Source organism: Aquarana catesbeiana, linkage group LG03 (genome assembly GCF_042186555.1).
Source record: "Aquarana catesbeiana isolate 2022-GZ linkage group LG03, ASM4218655v1, whole genome shotgun sequence".
Classification (NCBI taxonomy): Eukaryota; Metazoa; Chordata; class Amphibia; order Anura; family Ranidae; genus Aquarana; species Aquarana catesbeiana.
In genome coordinates, this window is record NC_133326.1 from 610,486,396 (window position 1) to 610,510,845 (window position 24,450).

The window sequence follows — 24,450 nt, forward strand, 5'->3', positions numbered from 1 at the left end:
GTAGCCATCCATTTTATCTCATGGACAGGTATACTTAACTAAAACTATACATTACAAAATGAAGCTTTGACACGCTCCGTTTTGTTTGAAAATATTATGCAATAATGTGGAATTTCCCTTACTGAGTGGGGAAGGTTCCAAATATTTCAATACAGGAGTTGTGACTAAAACATGACTAGAAATAAGATAGAGTCAGTCAAAATCAATCAAAAAATATTTATTGTATATATAGATTGAGGGAAAGGGGGTAACAGTTCAGCACTTCATCTTGTCATTTGCATAACTAAATAACTCCAGAAGCAGCTGTGACAGTTGCTTTAAGGCACTCGGTAACCCCTGACCTGCAGCGGGCCCAGAAACCTCTGTGATAAGTGACTGGACCACAGGACAAAAGGACTAGACAGATATGACAGGTCTAATCTATCACCGATATGGGCTACATGGGATCCAGTAGCCAGTCTAATCCTACTCTGTCAAGAACAGCATGAACACATGACCCTCTAGCAGCTGATAAATATCAAAGCCTTAATGTGCCTGCTGGGACTTGTAGTACGGCAGAGGGACAAAGGCTTCCCAAAACTGGTCTAAGACCACAGCTGCCAGCTTGCTATTCAACACATCCATAATTTGTGCTACACAATTTGAATCACGTGTGCATAGATTAAAGGTTTGCGTGGGCTCTGTAGGCAAACCTTGGAATGGTCACAATGCAGCAGTAACAGCCAATAGAAAACACCTGTAAACTCCACCAGCAGCTGTCAGGTAAAGTATATGCAAGGAGTGAAACTAGTCATTATCCTCAAGCCCTTGTCTTATATGTCAGTGATATTGATCAGGCCTTATTGGCAGTCCAATAAGATACCGCACCACACTGTCCTGCCGGTCTGGTACAACTACCGCAATCTTAATATACCACAGGAGAGGTGTGCAAATTCCTCCAGTTCTCTTATGCCGTAAATCTGAAGCAGGTTTGTGTGTGTATATAATAAGAGCTACATGTATGTAACACATTGGACACCTGTCCTCTGTGCACGTTACCAAGAGATTAAAGTAGGCGGTTACGGTATAGAGATTATAGGTCTGCCTTGGCAGTACAGGCAAAAGGCAAAGCGTCTCCAGTATGCCAGCAATCAGAGGCGCAGAGCCTTCCTTCATGTGAGAGTCTATCTGACACTCTGCGACATGTGTAGTGGTGTAAGCATCTCCTCAAATATTGCGCCTTTTACATTGGATCCCCGGAGGTTCGCTTCTTGGAGATCACAACCGGACAGATCGCAGTTCTGTTGGGAAAGAAAAAGGAGGTAGAAAAGTTACAAGTAACTTCAGGAAGCAAGTACAATAATACAAAACGTTGCCAACACTACCCAGAAAAAACACCCACAGCAGTGCTGAAACCAGAAAATCCGCTCAGTTTATTCTGTAGAACATCCAACGAGATGCAATCTTCAGTTCAGGCATGTGAATTGTGTCTGTATATTTTTTATTTTGCTCAGGACTAAACAAACAACTGATTAAAAGTGTATACAAACCCTAAAGCCCCATTAACATTTTGGGGTTTGAGGTCGTGGGCAGAATCGCTATGAGGATTATCCTTCAATGGCACCCCAAACGTGATGCAATTCTGCGCCTTCACATATCACGTGAAGCTCATTGCCCAAAAGGGAGCAGGAGCTTCACGCACACAGGTCTGAACTGGGCCTAACACTGAACTTCATTTAGCGGTTCCTCTTAATCCGTTACATATACCTACTATTAAAAAAGTGTTTTATCATACCAGTTTGAGAGCAAAAGCAAAAAATACCTGTTAATCTTGCTAGACATCTTATCAGCTAACAGTGCAGTACAGGAAGAGAGTACAGGAAGTTATCAGTTTGCATTTGTTCTGAGGATCTACATTATGGACAGGGGGATTTCCCAAAAATCCTGCCCCGTTTTTGTTGTCCTCATACAATAGGATGAAGCAAGTGCTGTCATCCTAAGGCTGGAAAGAGTGTTACTGGCAGAGTTGCCAGGTAAAAGTAAGGGGAAAAAAAAAACCTTGAGAAAAGAAAAAAATAACGATTGCAGCCACATCTAAGCAGTTGTAAGATGTAATGTTACATTCATTATGAGTTTAGTTTAGTTTAGACTTTAAAGTATAAAAACTAAAAAAGACAAAAACTTTCTTTTTTTTTTACATTTTCGAATAGCGAATGGAGAGGGATTAGAACAGCCAAGAAAAGACACACGCTTCTAGGCTAACTTAGGGTGCAAAAATAGGTAACAGGTGCAGACCTCGACCATTTTTTGTTTGTTATTCATTGAGGGATTAAAACATCTGTCAGGTTTTCATTGCTGTCTGTGGCCCTGTCTGAGAGACTCATCCTGTATATTTGTCCGGTTTACCTTTATGAAAAAAAAAAAAAAAAAAAAAAAAAAAAGAATCTAAATTTTTGGGTTGTTCCCAGAACTAGAATGGGGGGGGGGGATCTTTCAACAAGGACACTATTTCTGTTGACAGCCAGGGTTTTCCTCACTTGAGAGATTTCCTCTCATTTTCTGTTTTGGTAATGGGACAGGAAGTGAAGGAAAATCTTCTCAATGGGACACACACGACATAAAAAATAAATAAATAAAAAAACACCTGACAGAATTTGTCTTAAAGTAGAACTATAAGAAAAACGTTTTCTCATTTTGGATAACGCAAGAGAGGGATATAACCCCCAGTCAGATTTTTTTTTTCACCATCTGTGTACCATTACAGAGATTTCCCTTCACTTTCTGTCCCATAGTCAAACAGGAAGTGAGAGGAAATCCCTGCAAACTAAGGGAATCCTTGGGGCCCCCCAGGTCACCAGAACTAGTGTCCCTATTGTAAGATTTCACCTCTATTACTTTTCTGGGGACAACCCAGAATTTGGGACTTTACTTTCACGGATAATGGTAAACATGACAAAGAGAGGGAGAACCTCTTTAACACAGACAGCAATAAAAACTGACAAGCATTCTAATCCCTCTCCACTCTATTCAAAATTTAAAAAAACAAAAAAAACAAAAAAAACAAACAAAAACAAAACAAAACAAAACAAAACAAAACAAAACAAAACAAAAAAACACAAAAGTTTCCCCTATAGTTATACTTTAAGTAAGAGAACAGCTGAGGTGAGAGCAAGTGGAGGGAGGGTACACAGAGGGGAGGAGTGAGACGAGGGCCATTACATGAACACTGACAGCCAATTAGCAGTGTTCTTGCCCCTACTAACTTGCTCGCAAAGGATTCTGGGCGTGCTCTCGGTGTTGTTCAGCTAAATCTTTGGTGATTTGAATGGTGGATATCATTCAGTGGGTAGTCTTGGGACTTGGAGAGTTTTTCAGTTGGCAGGAGATAAATACAGATCGGGGTTCTATGATAATTGGATCAGTGAAGGAATGCTCCAAGTCTGGAGATCAGCCTCAGGCAAGGCAGAAGGTGGAGACCACCGTTGGTCCCTGGAAGGAGGAGAATAGCAAGCTTGGACTGCAAGAACCGCCACCTCCTGGTCAGCTGGGACCAGGGTCACATGTCCCACCGCAGCAGTTGCATGGAGGCTAGTGGGCAGCGGCTTACCCAGAAGGAGCTACCATGATTGGTTCCAAGATGCCCTGAGGCTCCTCCCACTCAATTATGTCCTTTTATTTATTATTATTATTATTATTATTTTAACACCACTGTGAACCTTTCATACCCCCTCACCACTTATACTCTCCTTCACCCTATCCTGATCAACCAGCTTCATAAAAGACATGGTTTGACAAGTCTGGTATGGAAAAACTTGAGCGACCTGCACAGAACTCTGAACTTAACCCTTTAATAAAGTGCATGTACACCCCAAAAATTAACTTCTTATTTGCTGCCCTTTTGTCTGCAAAATATATCATTTAAAGTGCTTTAAGATATATTTTTAATAAGTTAAGGAAAGAAACTGATAAGATCTTGCCAGAAATCTTGTGAGCTCATAATTTTCTGTGCTCTTTGCCTGTGCCGACTTATCAAATACATTGTTCTTAGCTACCACTGAGGAATACAGAACCCCGCCCATCTATGTTTTGGAGAATAAGAGAGGGTCACGTTACTGTTGCCCTGATAGAGAAGGGTGAGTGAGCATGGTCATACTACAGGAAGTTTGTACTGGCACGGTCACCAGGTTAAAATAAAATGTAAAAATATCCTGAGAAGAAAAAACGAATGCAGACTTTACATCTAAGGACTTGTGTGTGACAATATATTACATTCTTGTTTTTAAGTTTAGATATGCTTTAATGCCAATGGTTTTTGAATGGGATGTCCAACAAACATTTGGCCATAAAGGGTACATGTATGAACTTCTCACCTCCAAGTCTGTTCCTGCCAAGGTAGCACCACGTAGATTGCAGTTTTTCAGTTTGGCATTTTTCAGGGTTGCAACCCGTAAGTTTATCCCAGTCATTTGACTGCCCTCCATGTCAACACCCTTTAGATTAGCTCCTAATGGAAGGGAAAAAAAAACAAAAAAAAACAAAACAAAAAAACTGAAAAATAAGTTTCTGATCCTCATAAAAATAGTTTTATGAAACAGGAGTGAAATATTTACTATATCTATTATACTGTCAATTGTATTAATGTTTTTCCTCTAACCTTCCAGATTGGCTTTCAGGCCGGATGGGTCCTCAAAGTTACATCCTATCAGGGAGGCTCCTTCTGCATTGGAACAGAGCATCTTCACACCCTGCAAATTGGCTCCCTGGAAAAGTAAAAAGAACAATTAGAAGATTTAAAGATGTATTTACCAGAGGACACAATTCAGTTTCAGGCTTTTAGAAATCGTATTACTGAACATCACCTCAGCACTATCTACAGCTGGTTGTATAGGGTAGCTATGACTTGTTACAATGAAGAAACCCAGGACTGTCCCAAGCTGCAGACAAGTGGGTGGGTGTATGATCAGAAGGCAGGCTCCACCCCTTTACTCGCTGCTTGGGACACAGCCATGCTTTGATACATAAGCAGCTTAAAAAAAAAAAAATCTGTTAAGAGTAGTATTAAAGGGTTTGTAAAGAGTCAGCTTTTTTCAATTTTTTTTTTTTAAATAGAACATAACATGTCATACTTACCTGCTCTATGTAGAAGTTTTGCACAGAGCAGCCCAGATACTCCTCTGCTCAGGTTCTCCGCCAGAGCTCCAGGTCCCTCCCCTCTGCTGAGTGCCCCCATAGAAAGCTGCTTGCTCTGGGGACACTCGTGCCACTCCCTCCTCACTGGTTGTGATTGACCCCAGAGAGAGCCAATGACTCCCGCTGTTGTCTCTCAGCCGACAAGGAGGCAGAGACCCGGGAGAGCTTCTGCTCTTGTGCACATCACTGGATTGGGCTCAGAGAGTATAAGGGGGAGCTGCACACTGGAGTTTTCATCTTCATGCATAGAATGCATGAAGGTAAAAGAAAAAACCTTCAGCCTGTACAACCAATTTAAACCTTTATAACAAAATTATTTTCCCTTTAGGTCCACTAATTGAAGTTTACCTATACAGAATTTGTCTCAATTTATCCCCAAATACTAACTCCTCTCTCATGCTTGCCAACATATTCTTCCCAGTACCTGGGACACGGTCATCACCCACCCACACTTAAAAACACACACCTTCCAAGTGGTCCTATCCTGATCACAGACATTTTCTGGGACAGTCCTGCCCAGACCTTAGCCACCTTCCAAGCAGTCCTGCAACCCCAATTATGTGGGGACCTCCCATTTGTAGCCGCAATCCCTTTAGTCAATATCTTTTTTAATGTTACAGCACATGCTCAGTCACTCAAATAACGGTGATGGGGTCATCTATGCACTTTCCATTATCTCTCCCTCTCAGTGTGCTTTCCCCTGCAAGGCAGCATTTAAGTATAACTAAAGGCAAAACGTATTTATTTATTTTGGATAGAGTGCAGAGGGATTAGAACATCTATTAGGTTTTTATTGCTGTCTGTGCCTCCATTAGGGAGATTTGCCCTCTCCATTTGTCTGGTTTACTATTATCATTGATAGTGAAAGTATAAGAAAATCCAAAAACCAGAAAAGTAAGAGGGAAAATCTTCCAATGGGGACACTAGTTTTGGTGAACTGGGGTCCGCAAGGAATTTCCCTAATTTGCAGGGATTTCCTCTCACTTACTGTTTGGCTAATGGGACAGGAAGTGAAATCTCCCCAAGGGGACACAGATGGCAAAAAATAAAGTGACAGGGGTATGGACCCACGCTTACTCTATCCAAAATGAAGAGAAGAAAAAAAAAATTAAAAAAAAAAGGGTTTTGTCTATAGTTCCACTTTAATACAAGACACAAAATTTCATGGATCAGTTTGCAGAAATGATGGCCTGCACAGATAAGACAGCAAGGAAGAAAGTAGATGAGATATGCTTCTAGATTTAGGTTTCCTAATGAAGGTTTAATAACACTTTAACCTCACACAAAATGTTGTGTAGCGCAAGGTGGGGGTATGGGTGAGGTGCATGACTGCTAGACTAATTTATTGTTTGCAAGGCAGTGTAGTGCTGTCTGGTGCCAAGATAGGTCTACTGAGAATTTTCAGTTGTGCTTCAGGTCTACCAATGCCTGACTGGATACTAAGGATGAAAAGTGATTTCAAAAGTAATGGCATTATAGTGACCATATGTGTTAGAATCTGATTGCATTGAAATGTATTTACAAAAAATAGACAGATCATATGTGGCAGTATGATGAGACATTAACAAAAAAAAAAAAAAAAAAAAATCGTAACCAAACTGAACATAAAATAAAATTTAAAAATGGACAGAATATATTACATAGACAATCTTTTTCCCCATGCTTCTACATTTATGCAGACCCATCCTTACATCCAGTACAGATCCTGACAGGTCTGCTCGCTCCAGGCAAGATCCACATAGGTTGGCCTGAGTTAGGTTGCAGCCGCTCAAGTTTGCCATCTTGAAGTTTATATATCGCAGGTCCAAGCGGGAGAGATCGGCTCCACTAAAATTAAGACCCTGTAAAAGGTCAAAGATATAATAAAAAAAAAAAAAAAAAAAAAAAAAAAAAAAGTTTAAAAAAAAGACAGGTATACATGCAATGCTCTTCATCACTTTGTTTTTTTTATGGAGCTCTTCACCTTATTAATAATGCTTATGTTACACTTGGTGCTGGCTGACAAAATCAACAAAGGATATTAAATAAAGTTTGGGAATGGTTTACTATAACTTAATTGTTTAAGGCTGGGTTCACACATATGCGAATTTGTCCGCATCCAATTCGCATGACAAGCGAGTGTGACCGGCTCTCTATGGAGTCGTCTCACATATCTCTGTTGCGGCTGCGGAGAGACTTGCACAGGAATGCTCTGCGTCATTGGCTCCATTTCAGGACCGAATTCAGGCAAAAATTCGTCCCAGATTCGTCCATGAAATGGAGAACAGGGACGCACCGGACCCCTGCTGTGAGCCGCATCTGTCAGAGGTGTGAATCCAGCCTAAATGGTGTCAGTACTAAACAGACTTCCATCTATTGGTGACCAAAACAGAGAACCCCGTTTAGTCCTAAAATGGGCCGTTTCTGTACCAGATAACAGTTACTGGGACACTGCAGTGCACTTGTGATATCGCAGCCAGGGGACCCAGAATTATAGCAGATTGCACAGACATCACTCAGTCGCTGCCAGAAGTTGATAGACAGATACTATCTTCATGCGCATCCCAAAAGCATTATGTTACTCCCTGAGCTTCCCATTCGGGTTGCTATAGTTGGAAATGGGTATTCAGCTGACGTGTTTTCAAATATCAAAATCTAGAGCTCAGCCCACTGCATACTTTGGATAGGGAACCTCACCTTTCCACATGAGCTAAGTGGCTGTTTTCTGTTATTCCCCATACGACGCAGAATCCACTACGCACTTGTGATACTGGTACTGGTTTTGACTGTTGTGTTGCAGTGCATTAGTGGTTGTAAACCTCAGACATGAAATATGAGCAAAGCATATCCCTCTAGTATGTACTGGTCTCAATCCAGAGCACCAAGTGTCATTTCTGCCTGCTGCTTTGCTCCTCTTCTATCAGCAAAAGTCACTTTTTAACATGTTTTCCTGACACCAAGAAAACTAAAAAAGGGGGTCGTCCCATCCCTCCAATCATCTCTCAGATGGCTCCTTACTTAGCTCTGCAGAGTTAACTTCAGCTTCCCACCCCCTTTGTTTCTGACAAATCAGACAAGTTTTATAAATTCGGGACTTTGAAGGGCTGTAGAGAAGAGAAGACTGCAGAAAAATAGGTACAACTTAAACAGAGATGCCGCAAATCCTCCTGTGTATCATCTGAGGCCAGTCACTTCACTGGGTATATATAAGGGTTTACAACCACTTTAATGAGGCTGCCCAAACTTTTACATTCTTTCAACAAAAGCAAAAATTTCAAGCTCTGTGCTCAAAATTTCCTGTTTACTTTTACAAAACAGGTTATAAAATGTAGTGACCTGCATTTGATTCTGAAGAAAATGAACTATTAGAGATTTTACAGAATGGCTTAGGCCAAGTTCACACTGATGCAAATCGAAGGCGACCCGAAAGACAGATTTGCAGGTCATCTAAAAATACATTTTTTTTATGAAGGCCGTTCACATTAATGTGGTGCGATTTTGATCCGGTTAAAAAAGGGCCCTGTGTGAGTTTAGTGTGGGTGCGGTGCAAATTTAAATCTCCAGCTATGCACAGTCCCCTCAGAAATCACATTAAATTTGCACCTGTCAAAACACAAATCGCACTGAATTCGCATCAGTTTGCACCGCATCAGTGTAAGCCGAGCCTAAGGGCTCTTTCACACATGCGACCGTTCAGGTCTGCTTGTCAGGTTTTTCAGGCGGACTTGAACGGACGCTCCATGTATCTCTATGGAAAGACAGATGTCAGCGGTAACATGTCCGCTGACATCCGATCAATCCAGACGGATGGAAACCCTATTTTCCATCCATCTGGCGGATCGAATGAAAATGGATACTAGCAGTGTTTTACCGTCAACGCCCGCTCCAATATGAAAGCAACCTTAATAAGTGATACAGAAATTTTTTTACATTTAAAAACATTTATTAAACAAATCAAACCTCCAATCAGTTCACTTGTATGTATAATTTAGACAGAAAAAAAAAAAATATATTAAATACACAAAAACAGGTAATCAAAACTTTTGGACGAAAAAAAAATGGGCTAACTTTACTGCTTAGTTTTTTTTAATTAGTGTATTTAAAAAAAAAATTTGCGTTTGAAAGACCACTGCGCAAATACTGTGACATAAAATATTGCAACAACTGCTATTTTATTGCCTAGGGTCTCTGCTAAAATATAAATTATAATATATAATATGTTTGGGGGTTCTAAGTGAATTTCTAGCAGAAAATATAGGATTTTTACTTGTAAGCAACATGTGTCAGAAAAGATAGATCCTTAAACTGAGAGCTTCTACACACAGAGTTCAGCTCATTGATAAGTATACACATTGTATCTTTTCAGCTTCTTTTATCAGATTTGGCAGGCTGCCCAGAGAGGAGAGAAGCCCTCCACAGAAGACTTCAGGCAACTTGCATTGACTTCTATTACAGAAGTCATTTGCAAGTCGCGCTGAAGTTATAATCAACCTTTTTTTATCAGCACAATCAGCCGATGCCGATTAAATAAAAAACGCCAAATATCGACCGATATATCGGTCGACCTCTAGTTTCTGTCATAAAATTTTGTTTTCCCCTTCACTGACTGGCACCGATGAGGCAGCACTGATGGGCACCGATAGGCGGCACTGATGGGCACTGACAGGCGGCACTGATGGGAAGCACTGATAAGTACTGACAGGTGTTACTGCTGGGCAGTGATTGGCACTGGCAGAATTGATTGTTTTTACATTGCAGGGCACTGGTTGGCAGATGATTGGTACATTTGAGGGGGATGTGCTGATAATCAATGTGCTGATTAACACAGGACCCCCCCCCCCCCCCCCCCCCGACAGGGACAGCCACTGATCGGCCCTTCCTGTCGGCACGAACTGAGGAATGCCGTTTACCGGCACTTCCCGGTTCACGCGATAATCAGCTGTGATTGATCACGTGGTAAAAAGCTTCTCACAGAGGTTTCTTATCACAATCAGAGATGCGGGGTGTCAGACTGACATGCCGCAAATGCGCGAACCACTTCCCGGCCGTCACTCTGCATACGGCGGGTGGGAAGTGGTTAAAGTGATTGTAAATCAACCCATTCAGTTTAATATAGAAATGAAAAAAGGCAAAACATTTGTGCCAGATAAAAAAAAAAAAAAAAAAAAAGAAACCCCAAACACACAATATAAATACCACTTTTCCACCCTTTCTTATAAGTGATCACATTCTCTGTTCTCAGTTGCATAAGAGCTGGGGGAGGAGAAGCAACCGCACACTGAGTGAATGGCTGTGCAGAGGAGGTGTCTCAGGACAGGTCTGACCATTGGAGAAGAGCAGCCCGAGTTACCAGCATAGCTCGAAAACTGACCACGCTGTGTTCTCCTGCCTAGCGTGGTCAGATTTTTTTAATAGGAAAGCAGAGGGACTGGCAGGCAAACCAGGGATTTCACACAAAGGGTGCAATACAAAGAGGGCAAATACACAGTACAGCAGACATATCAGGAATATGAAATATTAGGTTTACATATTTAACAAACCTCTTCAAACAAGGGTAAAAAATAGGATTTTTTAAAACAGCTTACCTGTAAAATCCTTTTCTTTCGAAGGACATCACGGGACACAGAGCCACAGTAATTACTGATGGGTTATATAGGTATCACTGGTGATTGGACACTGGCACACCCTATCAGGAAGTTCAACCCCCTATATAATCCCTCCCCCTTGCAGGGATACCTCAGTTTTGTAGCCAAGCAATATAGTGTATTAGAAGAGGGGCGGGACCTCTGTGTCCCGTGATGTCCTTCGAAAGAAAAGGATTTTACAGGTAAGCTGTTATAAAAAATCCTATTTTCTTTCTCGAACATCACGGGACACAGAGCCACAGTAATTACTGATGGGATGTCCCAGAGCAATGCTACCTGAGGGGGGGGAACCACGACCAACTAGGGTGCAATCAGACCTGAGGACCCTGTACCGCTGCCTGCAGCACACTACGCCCAAAGGCGATATCCTCATGCCTTCTCACATCCACCTGATAGAATCTGGTGAATGTATGAACTGAAGACCAGGTTGCGGCCTTGCAGATTTGAGCCATAGAGGCCCGGTGATGCACTGCCCAAGAAGCACCAATAGCCCTTGTGGAATGTGCCCTGATCTGAAACGGAGGAATCTTCTGTTTCAAACCGTAAGCTTGAACGATCAACTGTCGAATCCATTTAGAAATGGTAGCTTTTGACGCTGCCTGTCCTCTATTGGGACCCTCTGGCAGCACAAACAAAACATCCGTCTTGCGGATCTGAGTAGTTGCCCCTAGATAGGCCTTAACTGCTCTTACTACATCCAACGAATGTAGAGATCTCTCTTCCGGAGAACAGGGATCTGGAAAAAAGGAAGGTAGAACAATGTCTTGGTTTAAATGAAAATCAGAAACCACCTTCGGTAAAAAACTAGGATGAGGGCGTAGTACCACTCTATCCTTGTGTATAATCAAAAAAGGCTCCTTACAGGAAAGAGCTGCTAATTCTGATACTCTTCTAGCAGAAAAGATGGCCACCAGAAAAATTTATTTCCTTGTCAACAAGACCAAAGGAATCTGACTTATTGGTTCAAAAGGCTGTTTCTGTAACACAGCCAGGACCAAATTCAAGTCCCAGGGGTTTAGGGGCGCTTTAACCGGAGGATTAAGACGCATCACCCCCTGCATAAAGTTTCGGACCAAAGAATGCGAAGCAAGTGGCCGCTGAAATAATACTGATAAAGCAGAAACCTGGCCCTTGATGGTACTCAAGGCCAGCTTCATCTCTAATCCCATCTGTAGAAAATCAAGGATTCTACCTATGACATATTTCCTGGGATGCCAACCTCTGGATTCACACCAGGTTATATAAGCCTTCCAGACTCTATGATAAATCATTCTGGAAGCTGGCTTCCTTGCATTAATCAAGGTAGATATGACAGGACCTGAGAGCCCACGACTCTTCAGAACGTGGGTCTCAATAGCCAAACCGTCAAATTTAGCGTTTGTAAGGCAGGATGGAACACTGGACCCTGAGATAACAGGTCTGGGCGTACCGGTAGGGTCCACGGGGAACCCACCGTCATCCTTACTATTTCTGCATACCAAGTCCTTCTGGGCCAAGCGGGGGCCACCAGAAGTACCGACTTCCTTTCCTGCCTGATCCTGCGAAGGAGTCGTGGTAGTAGCAGAATAGGCGGGAATGCGTAAATCAGTGAGAACCGATGCCACGGAATCACCAACGCATCCGTCCCGCATGCAAGAGGATCTTTTGTCCTTGCCACAAATCTGTCTATCTTTTTGTTGAATCGGGATGCAAAGAGATCTACATCTGGAACCCCCATCTTTGGCATATGGCCCAAAAGACGTCGGGATGCAGAGACCATTCCCCTGGAAGTAACTGCTGGCGACTTAGATAGTCCGCCTGCCAATTCTCTATTCCCGGGATGAAAACTGCCGATATGCATGGCACATGCATCTCTGCCCAGACTAAGATCTGGTTCACCTCTTTTTGAGCAGCTCGGCTCCGGGTGCCTCCCTGATGATTGACATAAGCCACTGCTGTGGCATTGTCGGACTGGATCCTGACCGGACAACCCTGTAGCCTGATAGTCCAGGCCTTTAGAGCTAGATGTATCGCCCGGATCTCCAGAATGTTGATGGGTAAGGTCCTCTCTGTCTTGGACCATACCCCTTGGACCGCAGCCTGTTCCAGAACTGCTCCCCAACCTGACAGACTGGCATCTGTTGTTACCACCGTCCAGGTAACCGGTAGAAAGGATTTCCCCTTCTGCAGGTTTTCGGGTATGAGCCACCAATTGAGGCTCTGACGCACCGCATGCGACAGGTGCATCGGAAAGTCTAATGCCTGAACCTTCTTGTTCCAGGTCGACAGAATACTGTGTTGCAGCATTCTTGAGTGAAACTGAGCATAGGGAACTGCTTCCAATGAAGACACCATCTTCCCTAGTAGCCTCATACAAAGGCGGACTGAGGGACTCTTCTTGGTCCTTACTGTCAGAATCAGCTCTCTCAAAGCAGTGATCTTTGCCTGGGGTAGAAATATTTTCTCCTGGCTTGTATCTATAATCAGACCTAAATACTCCAGTCTTCTTACTGGTTTTAGGAAAGACTTTTCTAAGTTGAGGATCCAACCCAGGTGTTCTAGATACCTGACCGTGGTCCTCAAGTTTCCATTCAAAGAGGCTACCGACCGGTCTATCAAGAGCAGGTCGTCTAGGTATGCTATGACAGCTATACCCTGAGCCCTTAATCTGGCCAGAGGAGGAGCCAAGATCTTTGTGAACACTCGAGGTGCAGTGGCTATCCCAAAGGGCAGAGCCACAAACTGGAAATGGCGCCCTCCTACCTCGAAGCGCAGAAACTTCTGATGAGCAGGAAAAATGGGCACATGCAGATATGCATCTCTGATGTCTATTGATGCCAGAAATTCTCCTCCCTGCAGGGTGGGAACTACTGTTCGAATTGATTCCATGCAGAAGGATTGAATCCTTAGGAATCGATTCAGATCCCTTAAGTCCAAAATGGACCTGACATCCCCATTTGGCTTTTGGACCGTAAAAAGGTTGGAATAGAAGCCCAATCCCTGGTCCTTTGCGGGAACTATCATAATGACCTCCTGCGACAAAAGTCGCTCTAACGCTAGAAGGAGCGACTGCTTCTTCTCTGGGTCTCTGGGAACATTTGATCTGAGGAACCGAGGAGAAGGGAATTCCTGAAACTCCAGCTTGTACCCTAAGGTTACCGTGGAGACTACCCATCTGTCCTGGAAGTCCTCGTGCCAGAGCTCTGAGAACTGTCGCAGTCTTCCCCCCATTTGAGTGAGCGGGGGCGCCCCCTCATGCAGAGGTCTTAGTGTTTTGCCTAGTAGGCTTCTTTCCCCAGGACTTCTTTTGTCCCTGGGGTTGACTCTGGACCCCGATGGAGGCGGCCGTCGAGACTGCCTGGAGGCTGAAGCCCCCGGCGCTGGGGAAAGAGTCAGTTTGAAAGAGGGACGCTTACTCTTCTTGACAGGTAAGAGAGTGCTTTTCCCACAAGAGATTCTCTTGATATAGTTATCCAAGTCCTCTCCAAACAACCTTGCACCACGAAATGGAAACCCAGCCAGTAGCTTCTTACATGGTGCTTCGGCTGACCAATTTTTCAACCATAGGATTCTACGTATATGCACCAACCCCAGTGAAAGACGGGAGGTTTGCACGATAGAATCTCTAATGGCTTCAACCACAAAGCATAAGGCCGCTGGAAGGTTAGCAAACCCCTGGGCCTGCTGTTCAGGTAATACTTTGATGACCTGCTTAACATGGTCTCTTAAGTATTGACAGACTCCAATCGCTGCTACTGCAGGTTGGGCCACTGATCCTGCTAAGGAGAAAACATCCTTCAATAGGGATTCCATCCTTTTATCTACAGGATCCCTGAGCATCTGAGCATTGTCTACAGGACAAGTCAGACTATTATTTACGGAGGAAATGGCGGCATCAATAGCCGGTATTCCCCACATTTTAATAAACTTTTCTTCCATCGGATAAAGTGTTGAAAACTTTCTCGGCGGAAAAAAACGTTTGTCTGGGTGATCCCACTCAGAATAAATAAGCTTTTCAAGTAAAGTATGAACAGGAAAAGCATGTGCTGCTTGGAAAGGTTTCAGTGACCCCAAAGCAGAAGAGGATTCTTTAGCAGTTTCAGGTATGGGCAACTTAAATGTGGAGCGGACCAATCCAGTGAGGATCTGCACTAAGACTTTCTCCTCTTGGGAAGTCGCAGAGGGTCCCTCTCCACCTGAATCCTCCGAAGAGGAATCATCCATCCCATCCCGATCCTCTGAAAGGGATTCATCTCCTTTATCCCAGAGCTCCTCTGTCTGAGGGTCTTGGGGAACAGAGGAAAGCCTAGTGCGTTTTCTTCCACTGAGTGAAGACGTAATCACGGCCATTAATCTTTCCTCTAGACCATTAATGGTTGAGGAAAAAACCTCTTGTGTAATATATACAGGGGCTGAAGTGCCAGAAGCAGGTGTAGCCCCTGACCCCGATGGCTCTCCCTGGCTAGCCGTCCCTGGCCCATCTTTAGGGGGGGAGGATGCTGCCGACAGGGGGCCCTCAGAACCTGAACGAGATCCCCTAGTGTCTCTGGTTCCTGGGGTGCTTGAACCTCTTCTACCCATAGTGCAAAGCAACAAGGTGTGAGGTATACAAATGAACACTGCCCGCTGAGTGATGTAGTCTGGCTAAAAGCCTTGCTACCCAATGCTCAGTCTGGTGTTACTTCAGTAAATGCTGCCTAGGAGAATGCCTGTGTCCCACCTTACATGCGACCGTCAGCTCTGTGTCTCTCAGAAGGCTGAGTGCACCTGTACAGAGTGCCTTTAATAGCCTGCAGCTGGCCTGAGTGGGAGTCTAAACACTCTGTGCTGACATCCCGCCCCCTCCTCTACCGCCCCCCCCCCCCTCGAGTTTTGAAAAAAACGAGCGCTTCCCGCACTGCCGACTCTCCTGTCATGCTTCTGGAGAAAAGGCTGGGGATTGGGGGGGGGGGGAGGGAGACTGGTAACAAGATCTGCCTGAACGGCTATCTTCAGAGATGGTGGCCATTAGGCCGCAGAGCCCGGGTGGTATAACCACTTTCTAGAACCCTGTGGCCCCTCTCTAGCCTGGGGGGAACATTCAAACATGAGAAATCCCCCTTTCCACCTTACCTGCTTGCAGCCTGCTTTGAGATGCTGGGACATAATCAGCACTGAACACCTGAGACAGTCAGTCAGCATGTGTAGGTTTGTGCTCTTGGCAGCCCCCGGTGGTCACAATAGGCATAGCATGCATTTACCTTAAAGGAGAAGAGCCACTAGAACTCAAAAATTCTGTGGAATCTCCTCTTACCTTATCCAGCCGCAGGGTGCTGTTTACACAGACCCAATCTTCACCTCTCGCGGTGGGCTCCGTTTGAAAAAACCGTCAGACTGGGGCCCCCATCAGTAGGGGGATCCAACAGTTCTGGGACCGTAAAGCACCTCGCCAGAAATTAGGAAGTTTAAAGCCATTTTCTGATCTGCGGGGTCCAGCTCTCTAAAAAGAGAAGCATTACGGGTAAAACCTTGTTTCTTCGGACACGAGGCCCGGGTACCATTCAATTCGGCCATGAAAAGACACTTTGAATGGATCCGGTTCGCCTGGCTTGCCCCAGTATAGGATCTTAGGATATTCCCTTTGGAGCTCAGCACAGGACATCTTTACACGTCCATCACCTAAGACACTGGCGTAAAAACGGAGGTATCCCTGCAAGGGGGAGGGATTATATAGGGGGTTGAACTTCCTGATAGGGTGTGCCAGTGTCCAATCACCAGTGATACCTATATAACCCATCAGTAATTACTGTGGCTCTGTGTCCCGTGATGTTCGAGAAAGAAATTAGGTTTACATATTTAACAAACCTCTTCAAACAAGGATAAAAAATTAAATAATCAGCAAGTCTAAAAGTTTCTTTAATGCCTTCAACTCACCTGACAGCGAAGTTCTGATTTGGTTGGGGTGGCGAGAAGAAAACGTATGAACTCCTTGCGAGATATAGGGGAGTGGTCCTCGGCAGGCTGCGAATTCTACAGTACAAAACATGACAAAGCTGAAGGCACTGGGCATAAAGGGATTGTCCTTCTAATATAAAAACATTTACTACAAAAAGGAAAAAAAACATTCCCGAACCAGTCCTCCCTTAAATGATGTCCATAGGTCTGATGTTTTGTGAAGCAAGTGTAAATGAACGTTAAGCAGGTTACGGACAGGGTCACCAGGTAGTAATAAAAGGCAAAACATTTTGCAAATAATTTAAAATGGTCAGATAAAAGGTTTAGTCAAAACATCCGACATTTAACATGCATAAAATTACATCATAATGCCAAAATAAGCATATCCATTACCTTAATTGCCAGTTCTAGGTGTTCAATCAGGGAATCTATGCCAAAGAACTTGGCTTCCTCCAAGACCCCTGTAGAAGAACCAGGTTAAAAATTCTTCTGCAAGATACAAATTATTATACAAGCCTACTTCACAGAGATTACCCAACAAATTGACTCCATCATTGACGATGAGCTGACCATGGCGAAGGTAGTTCAGTATTGGCTCAAAGTATTCTGGGCTGCGGTCAATCAGAAAAGCTCCTCTGTGATCCCTCTTATTTCCCCAGCCATCTAAGGAAACAAAACCGTACAATGAATTAGGGCTGAAACAACTAATCGATTAATCGACAACTAATCGATTATGAAATTAATCGATTACTATTTTCATAATCGATTAATCGGACAGTAACATAATGGGGTTAAAAAAAACCTAAAATTATAGCACAAAAAGAGCAAATAATTGTTGCTGTAAATATTACTTTCACAGTTCTACAGTAAAAAAATGAACCCCTTACAGTAGTGATTATCTAAAGGGCTAATTTTATTTTTTTTAACCCCATTATGTTACTAAACATCTTACACCTGCTTCACACCTATGTGTTTTTTGGTGCTTTTTGCAGAAACGCACTACAGTTCATTTACATGGCTTCCTATGGGACACGTTCACATCTATGCTTTTTTCAGCCGCTGCGTATTTGGAAAGGGTCAGGGACTTTTTTTTTTTTTCTTAACGCAAACCAGTGCTTTTTTGGTTCAAAATACTTAAATGGAGAAGCTGCTAAAAAGCACATAATGCGTTTTTGCAGCAATTTGTGTTTTTAAATTTGCAAAAAGCACTGCAGAAATGGATCAAAACCAAACTGCATAGGTGTGTACCGAGCCTTATGCTGGCCACACGGATCAATTTTCAGATGAGAATATTCAGACGAAAAATCTTTGTACATTCGCTGAATGAAAGAATGAAAAAAAATGGATCTCTGAGTCTGATGATATTTACCAGATTCACCCTTTAATAGTATATCTCCTCTAATAGTATATACAGTATATCTCTTCTAATTGTATATACAGTATATCTCCTCCAATAGTATATACAGTATATCTCTTCTAATAGTATATACAGTAGATCTCCTCTAATTGTATATACAGTATATCTCTTCTAATTGTATATACAGTATATCTCCTCTGTCTTATTCTCAGAGTGGATTAGAGCTTTTGCTCCCTAACCATGAAGTTGGTAATTTATATTTACCACTGCATTGAGATATTTAGGAATACATTTCCTTTTTTTTTTTTAAACTTTACATATTAAACTAAATTATACACCACAGTTTTTTTTAAGGTTATTAACCGAATAATCGATTAATCGAAACAATAATCAGCCAACTAATCGATTATGAAAATAATCGTTAGTTGCAGCCCTACAATGAATGATAAACACAAGCAAGACCAAAATGATGAAGCTGCACCAGCTGCATATTTGTTCCGAGTCAGTGACTTATACACACACACACACACACACACACACACACACACACACACGGGTTGCTACCAAGGAAATTTTCACTATACAAGGACATTTTCTTTTAGCTTAGGGAAGAGATTAAGCTCTGCTGACTTTTAATGTCAAATCACATGCAAGCATAAATACTTTTTTTCCTTGCTTGTGATTGGGTATTGATTGCAAAGTGATTTTTTTTAAAGCATTCACTAAGCTAGGGGAACATTTCCTTGCAAAATGAACAGCCTATTTGCAGTTAGTAAATAAATACCACAGAATGTCGTGGACAACATAACCAGGAGATAGTGTTTTCAGGAGACCAGGATCATCCTGTATTTCTCATCACATTTCTTTGAAAATCGAGGTTCTTATTTAGTAGCTGCTAATAGCCAAGTTGGTTCCCCCCTCCAAGAACACCATTGGTCACAGGATTGAAGCAGTCCAAGTGAAATCTTATATCAATTCACCTGTTAGAGCAGTGGTCTTCAAACTGTGGCCTGGGAGTCGGATATGGCCCTTTGCTTGCTTTTATCTAGCCCTTGGGGCACAGACACCAAAGATGGGGCAGTATTCCTCCCACTAATACAATCAATGTGTCACTAATATTCCTCCCACTAAACCAAATGATGGGCACTATTCCTACCACTGATACCAACAATGGGGCACCATTATTCCCACTAAAACAAATGATGGCACATTCTTCACTCCCAACGACATCAGTTCATTTTCTCCTCTCACTGGTCACAGCCTGAACCCATAAAACCTGCAAGAAGAGTAAATTGGCCCACTGTTTAGAAAGGTTTGGAGACCCCATCTTAGAGGGAGATTACAGATACATTTCCTCATTCATAACATGGTTAAAATTAAGGCTCTGACAACCAGTGAAACTGACATTAGTTCAGATTAAAGCTCAGGAGAAATTCTGCAGGACGACAAATCTTGGCCCATTTAAAATAGTAGAGGGAGCTTACATAAGCATGTCTCTAACACTGCCCCAAAATGAAAGAAGAACAGTATGCCTAACTTTACAGAAACAGGTTTTGTATATTAATATTCCACAGAGCACTACAGACCTCTGTCACTGAACATGTGTGATAGCATGCTGTCAGGCTCCTTACTGACAAGGGTAGACCTACAGAGATTAAGATAAAAGACAGAAACGATGATTAGAAAACAAATTTGTGGAGAACACCAATGCAAGTGTATCTGTTTGAAGCAGACTTCCTAATCATTGCCTAGTAATTACATATATTTCATTCTTAAACATTATATAATGCAAATTATAAGAAATTGGATTTTGCTTCCCTAATTGTTGATGCAAGAGTTAGCCTTCTTTGCCCAGCTCTACCATTTGGTTTATAGTCTGCCACTGGGAAATGCTTTACATGCCCTTCTCCACCTTTATTTAAAAAGCGAAACTTTACCCATAAAAACTTGATAAACAAAAAAATGTTCTTTAGCAAGGAACATACATTCCAGATTAATAATTATACTACCAAAATAGGGTGTGCTGTAAATTGCCTCCAGCACTGTTCCTGTTTCTTCTTGCTGGAGGCTATTTTGCTGAAGCCCAAAGCCCTAGCTGTAAGTCATAAAGTGGAACTAAACCTATCGATTTATCAGTTTCAAAAAACATTTTGATTTGATTGTGTCCTCCACCAAACTGTCAAACCATCAAATAGCTGGTGTCCTAACTGATCACATGTGCAGCACCATGACAGTTGTAGATCAAACAGAAGCAGCTTCCTTGGCGGTAAAGGATAGGAGGGTTTAAATCCACTTTAAGGCTGTCAGCAGATCGGCCTCTACAAACTCTGCACGCATTGCCTAAAAATGCCTTAACATGGAGGCAAACTGAGCATGTGCAGAGCAGGGCAAGACAAGTTTTACTGGATTTTAAACAGTATAAGCACTTATTTTTAATGTTTTACATAGCTATACCTGCAAAAGGGGCAAGCCTGAAGTGATCTAGCAGGACTTAATTTTCTGACTGACTGCAGGACCTGCGCAAACGTCAGCACGTCGCTCCTCCCTGTGCGTTTCGTTAAAATGACGTAGTCCAGGGGCCCATGATGTAATTTGTGATGAAACTTGTAGGGAGGAGCGATGTGCTGACATCGCCGCGTTCACATAGGTCCTGGAGTGACGGGCTGCTAACTTTGAGCAGGCCGGCTTATTTCTATGCTGAGATTTACTTTAACTGTAAGTGTACTACAATTAACATTCAAACACCCAAAGATTTTATGCTATGGAAGCTTCTTTTTTTTTTTTTTTTTTTTAATTCTTGGGGATCCTGTTTCATTGTGCCCTCATTGGTTGGTGGAAGTCCGTGAAGACGCTGTTGCTGTGTCCATCAAAGGCCCTGGGGAACACTATGGTCATCACATTAGACTATTTAAATCTTCATGGTTGCCCATTTCCTTGACTGGGAAAAAGTGCAGGAGCGCGAAACGCGTAGTCAAGGCAACACCAAACACAGCTTTTGGATCTGTCACCACGTTCCATTATCCATCTTTATTTGGGCCTTTACATTTCCTGGCTATCAGTGGTAGCTCACACAGCTTCATTAGCTTGTCATACTTAGACCTTCCAGCAGAGGGCTCTACATCCCCACAATAGTGACTGAGTAATGGATTGCAGTGTGAGAAGGTCAGATCAACAGCTGATTCAACACAGCTACGCCAGGCTTTCCCCTTCCCGAGCCAGTGTCTCAGCTGGTCTGACGTCACTGGCACTCGTGGGACAGATCCCTGCTCCTTCGATCTGCTGTATGCGGCTGGTGTGTTTTACTCCTCCACACACTGGTCTCCATCTGCATGTGAGTGAGCAAGTCCCTGGGGAACACACCCTGACCCAGCAGTCATTCAGTCGGCTTTCTCTCCCTCCATTGTGCTCATCCTTCTTTCTCCCCTCTCTCCCATGATTTGGGAGAAAGGCTCTGGTTGGCACTCAATACAAGCTCCTGGTTGCTCAGTGGATTTCAGGTGACTATATAATCCTACTTTTTGCTTGATTATTGTGAACGAACAGGACTGTTTTTTTCAGCTGCATTTTTGAATAAACTTTATCATTCAACAAAAGTTTCATCTGTTGCGGACTATTTTTAACCCATTGAGCGCTGGATTTTGTGTGTGTACTGTCTAATAGGTTTCGATCAGTTATGGTGCTTTTTCAGCTGTGCTGGGTTTAAACCCTTCTCTATTGATTTATATTGCCCTACTTTTTGATTGCTTTACAGGTGTCCACCATTTAGCGCTGGTGTCATTTTGTTTTTATTGACTTAATATGGGGCATCTGTTGTCAGCCGTCCCTCCTCTCCCCTGAAGCCGCTCTTCGGAGCCAATCACGCGAGCAAATCAGAACACCCTGAGAAAAGTTAAGTATATGCATCTTCCTTTTACCAGGTAGTTAGAATAGGAGTTAGAAGGGGGGAGGGAGCAGATTTAAGATTAGAGCATTATAGCCTGGAATTCCCCTTTAAATGTGTAGCACAGTGCTGTTTATCCTGCCAGATACTACATTCAGTGTTCTACTTTGATGCTTCAGCTTTGACTGCAGCTTTCATACAGTGAAGCAATCCTGACATTTAGATGCTCTCTCCTCTCCCACTGCCCACTCATAGAGCACCTTGTATTCTGTAATCTAAGAGATGTTTAAAGTGTAATGCCCTGTACACACGATCGGACTTTCCAATGGAAAATGTGCGATCGGAGCTTGTTGTCGGAAATTCCGACCATGTGTAGGCTCCATCGGACTTTTTCCATCGTAATTTCCGACACACAAAGTTTGAGAGCTGGATCTAAAATTTTCCGACAACAAAATCCATTCGCATAAATTCCGATTGTGTGTAGACAATTCCGATGCACAAAGTTCCACGCATGCTCAGAATCAATCAGAAGAGCCGCACTGGCTACTGAACATCATTTTTCTCCGCTCGTCATAAATGTTGTACGTCACCGCATACTTGACGTTCGGAATTTCCGACCAACTTTGTGTGTGCAAGACGAGTTTGAGCCAACATCCGTCAGAAAAAATCCGAAGGATTTTGTTGTCGGAATGTCAGATCATGTGTACAGGGCATTACTAAACCCAGGACCCTGCATTCGCTATATCTGGTCTCCCATAGTATACAGAACATGTAAATGCAATTATTTTAGTAAATATAAAAACTGCTAAATACCTTTTCTCATCAGCAGTATATAGCAGTTTTGTGACTTCTATCAGTGTCTGGCTAAACACTGGTTAAAGCCTGTAGGATCACATGCGCCCCCCCCCCAAAAAAAGAAAAAAAAAACAAAAAAAACAAAAAACACACACACACAGCCTCCAAGACTCTGTTCTATCAGGAGATGTGGAGGATTAACCCCTTAGGTTCCACAGCAAGTATAACAAACATGCTTTACTGCAAATGCAGACTGATTTTATGGTTGTGGGTTTAGTAACACTTTAAGGAATCCATTCACTGCAGATACATTTTAAAAGCAATGCATTTCAATAGGAGCAGTTCACCCCAGTGCATTGTGCTGATGGGCGCTGCCCTGAGGTGAAAACAAAAATAGAACTTGCCTTACTTTACTCAGGGCAACACACCACACAAAAATAACTTCTTCCTTCCTATGAATTTGTATCAATGTCTGACTGAATACCAGTACTACGACACTATTCTTACCGTGTCGTGGTAAAATATTTGCCGCCCACATTCAATGTCAGCCAGTCTGTGTGACACCCTGTTAATGGCTCATGGACCAAAGGCATTTCCAGATCATCTAAAAAAAAAGAAAGAAGATTTGTGAGTTTGTATGATTCTAAATAACAAAAAACTGAGCTATAATATTTACTACAAAAAATCCCTGGATAAAATTAATAGTCCCAGTTACATTTTATTTGGTACTAACAGAAAATATAATGCACTACAAATATAAAGCTGCACAAATATGTATATATAATTTATCTATAATTTCTAGGGTACTGCTATGAGAATTACGTCACACAGTGTACAACTCACCTGCACAAGGATCGCCATCACTCACGTACAAGACATCGTTATCACTAGGACACAGAAACACACAAAAAGTCTTACTTGACAGAAAAATAACTGCAGAGCATGTGAGCAAAAATAAATAAATATCGGAACCTGTCTCTAGGGAGAGTTCCCTTTCACTCTCTTCCACTGCTGGACATGCAAAAGTCACCCATACCGCATCTCTGCAGGATTTCTCTTTACTTCCTGTATCTGAACAGAAAGTCTGGTACTGCTGCCGCAACACATTTCTGCTTACTGTACGTAACACAAGCTACTATAGTATATTACAGCCTAAGTGGCAGCCAATCCATTCTGGCAGGCCAATAATTAGTTTGGTCCAGGCTGGCATGAAAGGATTCGATTAAAGTGTCAGAAACCCTGAAATTCTCTTATAATCTTGTCAGGGCACTTTGCAGAAAAACCTGTGTGCAAGCAGGTGGGGCCACAGGTTTACATGAAATACAGCTTAAAGCAAGCCAGCATGCCCAATAATTTTCTCCTACAGCTGAAACGCCAGCCTTGTGGCTCCTGTCCCCCAGAAAACAAAGTGCATGTAGCATTCTGTCCCATCTTTCTAGGTGATCTTCAAGGCTAGCTAGTGTAGTGGACAGCACATTCTTCCCCCTTCACTGTCTGACCACTCATCTAGCAAGGAGGGAAATACACAATCCATGAGAAGCTCCATCACTAGGAATGCAAGGGGGGCGTCAGCTAAAACCTTTAGCTCTTTTCACACGGGTGCCTCCACTAAGCAGAATCCGCTTGCTCACCTGGGGTCTCTCCGCTGAGCAGGTGGATGGCAGGTCTGTGTCTGCGCCACTATGCAGAGTGGACATGGACACAGTCCCGCT

At 42.9% G+C, this 24,450-nt stretch overlaps 1 protein-coding gene across 1 annotated transcript in view; it reads right to left on the bottom strand.

Annotated features, from left to right (window-relative positions):
- Positions 1-201: 201 nt before the first annotated feature.
- KCTD9 (potassium channel tetramerization domain containing 9) overlaps positions 202-24,450 on the bottom strand; it is a 29,703-nt gene continuing 5,454 nt past the window's right edge. Inside the window, exons 3-12 of the mRNA XM_073622234.1 lie at positions 23,582-23,625; positions 23,246-23,342; positions 19,650-19,708; positions 17,241-17,369; positions 17,100-17,167; positions 16,686-16,781; positions 6,861-7,010; positions 4,634-4,739; positions 4,350-4,483; positions 202-1,280 (exon numbers count right to left, since the gene is read on the bottom strand). Of these exons, the coding sequence (XP_073478335.1) occupies positions 1,164-1,280; positions 4,350-4,483; positions 4,634-4,739; positions 6,861-7,010; positions 16,686-16,781; positions 17,100-17,167; positions 17,241-17,369; positions 19,650-19,708; positions 23,246-23,342; positions 23,582-23,625 (1,000 nt within the window). The 3' untranslated portion in view covers positions 202-1,163. The remainder of the gene's footprint in view (positions 1,281-4,349; positions 4,484-4,633; positions 4,740-6,860; positions 7,011-16,685; positions 16,782-17,099; positions 17,168-17,240; positions 17,370-19,649; positions 19,709-23,245; positions 23,343-23,581; positions 23,626-24,450) is intronic.